General features: G+C 44.4%; 1 protein-coding gene across 2 annotated transcripts in view; it reads left to right on the top strand.

Annotated features, from left to right (window-relative positions):
* Window positions 1-6,461: 6,461 nt before the first annotated feature.
* Window positions 6,462-7,553, top strand: part of ST8SIA6 (ST8 alpha-N-acetyl-neuraminide alpha-2,8-sialyltransferase 6) — a 146,348-nt gene continuing 145,256 nt past the window's right edge. Inside the window, exons 1-2 of one of the 2 annotated variants that reach the window (XM_054659366.2) lie at window positions 6,462-6,649; window positions 7,147-7,245. In XM_054659366.2, coding sequence (XP_054515341.1) covers window positions 6,549-6,649; window positions 7,147-7,245 — 200 coding nt within the window. In that variant the 5' untranslated portion in view covers window positions 6,462-6,548. 2 annotated transcript variants of the gene reach the window in all.

Raw genomic sequence — 7,553 nt, 5'->3', positions numbered from 1 at the left:
TGCAACATTTTTCTGTTTTGTTTTGCTTTAATGTTGTCAGTTCACTTCTCAACATATTCTACTGCCTTACTACCTCTTTTTCAGTTTTTCTTTCTTTGGACTTTCCTACCATAGTGTTTATGTTATATTTAGTTTCCTGGGGAGTATGAAGTGATCTTGCTTAAATTTGTCTGCTGTTTCCTGGAGTAAGTCTCTTCCAACACATTTTCTTCACTTCCCTTTTTACTGGTTACATTTCTTTCCTTTTATCTTATATTTTCCAGAACATTTGCATAATTTCCTTTCCTGTCTGGTCATCTTTGAAATAAGTCATGTTTGTTCCTTTCTGCTACTTGCTAGGAATATTGTGAATGGAAATTCTCTGGCAGTCCTTCTTTTTTCTTTGTGCACTTGTTGAAATTTAGTTTTGCATTATGGGCTGGCTGTCGTATTTTTTTCAGTTTACTGTTTATAGTTTAGGTTATATGGAATGAAGAGGTGGGGAAGAGAAGTTGGAGGAAGAAATTTGACAGAGTTTGACATATTATCTCTGCATGCTCACTCTCCACCCCTCAATCTGTTGAAACAACTGAAGTTTTGCCTGGTCTGACAGGGTCTAAAATTAGGCAGGATATTCTGACCCTGGGAGAGGCCAGTTTGGTGTGAAAATCGGTAAATCAAAAACTTTTTGTTATCAGATAGGTAGAACAGGTACTCATTTTTCCTTGGTAAATTGACTTTAGTCAGTAGCCACAACATTCTTTTGTAGCATCTCTCCCTCAATTTAGCAGCATTTCTAGGTAACTAGCATTCCTCTGGCAAGAACGCTACATTTGCTGAAAGCAGAAATGTTAGCTTCCAGCTCTTTTTTAATCTTGCAGCCCTGGCTATTCACACTGATTACTACTTGTTTTTACTGTGGTTTACTCGTAGCCTTTGCCCTTTCAAATTGAGAATTAGTAGGGCCTTAAAAACTTTTCTACTTTTTTTTTTTTTTTTTTTTTTTTTTAAGAGACAGAGTCTTTCTCTGTCTCCCAGGCTGGAGTGCAGTGGCATGGTTTTGGCTCACTGCAACCACCGCTTCCCCGGCTCAGGTGATCTTCCCACTTCCCCTTGCCAAGTAGCTGGGACTGCAGGCACGAGCCACTGTGACTGACTAATTAAAAAAAAAAAAAGATTTTTTGCAGAGACAGCGTCTTGCTGTGTTGCCCAGGCTTGTCTTGAACCCCTGGACTCAAGCAATTTTCCCGCCTCGGGCTCCCAAAGTGTTGGGATTACAGGCATGAGCCACCATACCCAATCAACTTTTCTACTTGTTTCCCACAAATATAAGATCATAAATAGAGGAGACATGTCTTGAAATTGGCATTCTTGTCCAATTAGTTCGCCTTAAGCAGGGAGTTTGTGAAATGGGATTGTTGCCATTTTATAGTCTTGAGATATTAATAAATAGTGTGCATTTCCCCTTTTAGTCCTTTATAGTGTTTTAAGTGCATTCCAAAGAGAGGGATTTAGGAAATTTGAATGTTTATATGTTAAAAATCTATTTTATAAAGTGAATAATAATTCTTATATTTTGTCCCATAGTTTTAGTTATACTCTTTAAATTAAAACTACTTTATGCATAGAATTACTTTATTATTATTATTATTATTATTTTTTGAGACAGAGCCTCACTCCATCAGCCAGGAGGGAGTACAGTGGTGCCATCTCAGCTCACTGCAACCTCCACCTTCTGGGCTCAAGTGATCCTCCCACCTCTGCCTCTAGAGTCGCAGGGACCATAGGTGTACACCACCATGCCCTGCTAGTTTTTTTTTCTTTTGGTATTTTTTATAGAGGAGGGGTTTTGCTATATTGCCCAGGTTGATCTCGAACTCCTAGGCTCAAGCGATCTGCCCACCTCAGCCTCCCAAAGTGCTGGGATTACAGGTGTGAGCCACTGTGCCTGGCCCCCATTCTTCAATATTCCACTAACAGCGGTCAAAAATCTGTAATAAGACATATTTGGAGAGATACTGAGGTCGTTGATTTCTTCAAGTCATTTCTACTTTTACTTATGTCCTATGACTTATTGAAAATACGTAGTCTTGGTTATCATAGTCTTATAAACGTCCTCCCCAAGGTATAGCTTAATGTTATAAATGACCTATTGTCCTGCAGTCCTCACAAATCTTTAATGTTACAAAAACCAATCAAGCAGTCTGAAACATCAGAAATCATCCTTTCTAAACAGAGAGGTAAAAATGTCTCCCGAATGAAGAAAAGAGTCTTTGGTGCATCAATTTTTTGTGCGTTTCTCACAGCATTCCTTTTTCTCCTTATATTGAAGATGTTCATATATACCAGTGAGATATATTTGTATCTGCTATGTATTTAGTGTGTATATACATAGTATACATGTATATGCATTCTATATACACATATTTGTTTATATAGTGTGTGTATATATACACATAATCTATGTAGAGATATAGCATATCTATGTACACTCATTCACTGTTATATATCAGTAAGAATCTTCAATATAAGGAAAAAAATTATGGAGATACATTATAGCTATCAGTATATATACATACTATGTAAACAAATATATGTATATATAGTTTCTATACATTTATATTATATACATAATATATAATCATGTATACACACAATATAATATAATATACATAATATTATATATACATAATATTATATAACAATTTGCATATGCATAATTATTATATGGAATGTATATGCATAGTATATATATACATAATATATAATGTATATATACATACATATATAGTATAATGTATCTAGTGTGTATATATACATTATATATTATATATGTAGTATATATTATGTATATATGTAGTATATACTATGTATATAATATATACATAATATGTATACATAATACGTATGTGTATACATAATGTGTATACACAATATGTATATAACGCTATATATTCTGTACATTATGTATTATGTATATAGTGTATATACATATATATTATGTATATATCAAATGTCAGGTAGACTCTTGATATTTGTGATTCATCTTTCTGACTCCCCAAATCCACACTTATGGAAACCTTACACGTTTCTAGCTTTCCCCTGAATCATCTTTTTTGTGGAAAGTCACTTGTTAGCCAAATAAGAAACCTTACACTCCAAATCAGAAACTTCAACTTTCAAGATTTCCATAGGCCTGGAGACTTTTTATATATCAAAACGTCCCAATCATTTTTTAAAAGTTATTTTATGAAGGTAAGGACATTCATGATGATGAATAAAGAATAACAAAGACAAAATGAGAGGCCCATGTGGAGTGGACTGGGTGAGTGAGGTAGGCTCGCCACTTACACAAGCTTGGGAACAGCATCTGGATGTCAACCTGAGTTTACGTTTCAATTCCTGGCCTCAGCAGCATTTCAAATTACTACATGGCATAGATCTTTAGGGGTGCAAGTCAAGCCTGGAAATGTTAAGCTACCAAATGCTCACTTTTCCAGTAGTGGTTCTATGGCTAATAATGTTAAGGTATCATTTTCTTGTCAGGTTTCTTTCTCTCTCAAGGATGAGCAAGATAATTCATATCTTACCCACCCAGGTCTTAAATTAGAAAGCTTGTGGTAAAGTTCCCTACTGTCAAATTTTAACACTGGGCTCAGAATTCCCATTGCAAATTTACACTTGTTTTTCCAATTAAAATGGGCTTTTGTGAGTCCCCTGCTGATAGCCATTGGCTTGATAAAAAGTAACTTCATTTGCAGCAAGGGTGTTTAGGGAACCCAGTGCAAGGCTGACTCTTCTGCTGTTGCCTTGAGCCCAGCTGTGCTGAAATATTAAACTTTAGTAAATTAGGTGAAATTGCAGCTTCCTGGCTGATACAATAATGCCTTTTTCTTTTTCTGCAAACCATGTTCAGCATTAGTTTTCTGCACAATTTTCTGCACTGAGATAAAAATTGGAATATCTTTCAAATCCAGGCAACTCTTCATTTTCTAGATAATTGTGCCATATTCTACTTATTTAACAAATGGCTTAAACTTTGAAATATGTAGAATTAGATTACTGTATTATTCTATCACTACCTGAATATAGCATTACTTTATATCATACTCAGATGAAGCAACTGAATCCCTATAAATATTAGTTTTATATAAAAGTAGAAGCCTGTTTTTATTCCTGATTAGTACATATATTAACAGCAGTGATGAGCTATAGAAGGAAATCACATTCCTAGTCACATTTATTTTTAGTTTTTTTTGCTCCATTTTCTCTTTAAAAATAACACTAGTTCTTATGTGCTTTTATTCATTGACCAAACATTTATTGATCAATTATTATGTGCAAACTTCTGTTTTGTATTCAACAAGATGTTTTTACAGTAAATCCGGAATTAGCAGAAAGAGACTAGGGACATGGTATCTCTTGCCGTGATATATGTTTTCTTGTGATGGAATCTTTGGTGACAGCTTTATTTGGCTGTCTGGCCTGGTTGCTCCCAAATGGTTCTCACTTTGGCCTCTTTCAGGTGAAGACCATACGCTTCTAGGAGATGTCAGTTGAAATATCATATTTTTGTTGCTTGGGAAAGTTAACTCATGAAAGCCTTTTCAAAATTGAAGTCATTTCAAAAGATCTTATCAAGGTACTCCCAAGATGGTGGAATCCAAGGGTTGCATTTGGAAAAATCTCAAAACTATACAAAAGTAAGAGTGAATAGTTTTATAAGCCTGCATATAACCACAATGGAATTAAAACCTAGGGAAGTGGCTAAGTGGGGCTTGGGCAGTCAGGATAGTTTGGGGCATAAAGAGTTGAGACCCACTTTTAAATAAATAGAGAGCCAGTCTGTTTCATAGTGTCATTGGATCACTCTCCTGCAACAGATGAGATACTCGTAAATGCGATACTAACCAATATGATCTAGACCGTGGTTTAGTTCTGGCTGCCATAAGAAGGATACCATAGGCTGGGTGACCAAAAGAACAGAAATTTATTTTTCACAGTTCTGGAGGGTAAGAAACCCAAGATCAGTGTGCCAGCATGGTCAGGTTCTGGTGAGGGTCCTCTTCCTGCTTGGGAGAAAGCTGCCCTCATGCTGTGTCTTTACACTGCACAGAGCAGAGAGAGAGGAGGCAAATTCCCCGCTGCCTGCTCTTATGAGGGAACTAATTCCACCAGGAAACCTCCACCCCATGAACTAATCAGGTATGAAAGGCCCCACCTCCAGATACCACCACATTAGATTGAGGATTTGGGTTTCAACATATGAATTTTGTAGAGACACAAACATTCAGCCCATAGCAGTGTTAAAAGAAAAACATCAGACAAATTAAATTTAGCACAGTTTATTCGAGCAAAGGGTTCATGAATTGGGCAGCACTCACAACCAGAGGAGGTCCAGTGAGGTCCACCCCGTGATGTGAGCAGCAAAGCCTGATAGGCCAAACTCAGAAGCACAGTGGAGAAACTGATTGGCTATAGCTATGCAGGCTGCCTTGTGGGGCCTGGTATAATGAGTTGGTTGCCCGTGATTGGCCAGTAGCCCCTTGTTCATTACAGCCTAATGTAGGTTTCCATTGTTAGGTGGGAACTCAACGTACAGAGACAGCCTCAAGCTAATGGCCTCTTGCTTGTTTAAGAGCAGTATGCAAACTTTTTCTGGAAAGTTTCAAATGGTAAATATTTTAGGCCCTGTGGGCTATGCCACCTCTGTCATCACTACTCAATTCTGCCCTTGCAGCCCTAGATCATACAGCCATATGCAGTCACTGATAATACAAAGCCATGGGCATGGAGGTTTTCCAATAAAACTATTTGCAAATACAGGCAGGGGCTAAACGGGTCTCCAGGTAGTAACGTGCTCACGCCTAAAGGTCTCCTAGTCCCTCATACCAATTCGCTGTCCCTCTGAATCTGGGTTGAAGTAAGCACAGGTTACTGCTTCTGTTCAGGGTCATGATCCACCCAGCAATTCCCCAGTCCCCAGCTTTCTTCATGCGTGGGAGGATCCAGCCAAGCGACTGCACAGTTTGGAAAGTTTTTGAAGCGGCCCCTTTCTCCCCTCCTCTCTCCGCAGGCAGAGTTGTGGTGTGGCTGGGTGGTCTGCGTGGGCGTCCGGGGGATTCGCGGGCACTCGGGACGAGGCGAGCGCGCAGAAAACTTGGAGCCCAATCAGCACGGAGTTGAGCTTCCGCGCCCCAACCTTCAGGTGACCCCGCGCGGCGGCGGCGGCGGCAGCAGTGGCAGCGGCGACCGGAGCCCGCAGCAGCTCCGAGCGCCTCCGGGAGGACAGGCGGCGAGCTCGGCGAATCGTCATCTGCCAGCCGATCGCGGCGCTCCGCGGGCCGGGGCCGGGAGCCCGGGGCGAGCCCGAACGCGGCTTCTCCGCCCGCCGCGGAGACTCTGCCGGGTGCGCTGCGGGCGCCCCTCGCTGCCGCCTGTGAACGCTGTGGGTGCGCGGGGCTGCGGCCACGGCGGCGGTGGCGGCGGCGGCGGGAGCCGCGAGTCGGGGCCGCCCGGGCTGTGCTTCGCCCCGGCAGCAGCGGTGGCGGCGGCGCCTGTGGCTCAGGATGCGGCCGGGGGGCGCACTGCTCGCCCTGCTCGCCAGCCTGCTGCTGCTGCTGCTGCTGCGCCTGCTCTGGTGCCCGGCAGACGCGCCCGGCCGCGCCAGGTAACCCACCCACCCGCCGGCCGCGCCCCGCGCCGCGCGCCCCGCCTGGCGCCCCCGGACCCCCAAGCCGCCCATCGCTTCTCCTCGGGCGCGGAGACTTTTGGCCGCGGCGGGGAGCAGCCCACGGGCGGCGACGGCCTGAGAGTGGAGTGGGGGAGGGGGTCGCAGGGAGGCGACCCTCCGACCGGTGGACGGCGGCTGGGGAGCAGAGGGACCGGTCAGGGCTGCGGGGGCTGTAGCGCGCATCGCTCTGGGCGAGGCAGCTATGGAGCGGGACCTGCCGTCGGGTTCCGCATCAGGCTCTCATGCTCCCCATTCTGGTCCTTGCTGTCTCTTCCTTCCCGCCCTAAGGCTCTTCCAACTCTGGGGCTGGGGACCTGGCCTGGGAGCCGGGGAGTGCGAGATCTCCCTGCCAGGCAAGGAGCGCGACTCCCAGCCTTTCAGCCAACAGCTCCCGGCGGGGTGTAGCAACTTAAGTTTTCTCCCCGGCTGTGCAGGATTCTGGTGGAGGAAAGCAGGGAGGCCACCCACGGCACCCCCGCAGCACTGAGGACGCTCCGGAGCCCGGCGACCGCGGTACCGCGCGCCACTAACAGGTACAGCGGCGCCCAGCGCGGGCGGACTGGGGCTCGGGAGCTGCGAGCCGGGCATGGGGCGCGGCTGCACCGGCTTGGACTCGTTGGGAGTAGGCAGGCTGGGACGGCGCGATTGAGTGTGAGAGTGTGCGTGTGTTTGAAGAGGGCGTGGGGTTGGGGGGGGGCACCCTTCACACTCCCTCAACCCTCTAAGCCTCGATGTGAATGGTCTTTGAATCAAGGGGGATCCGTTTGAAGAGGGCGCGGGGTTGGGGGGGGGGGCACCCTTCACACTCCCTCAACCCTCTAAGCCTCGATGTGAATGGTCT

Source organism: Pan troglodytes, chromosome 8 (genome assembly GCF_028858775.2).
Source record: "Pan troglodytes isolate AG18354 chromosome 8, NHGRI_mPanTro3-v2.0_pri, whole genome shotgun sequence".
NCBI lineage: Eukaryota > Metazoa > Chordata > Mammalia > Primates > Hominidae > Pan > Pan troglodytes.
This window is presented reverse-complemented; position numbering and strand designations above follow the sequence as displayed.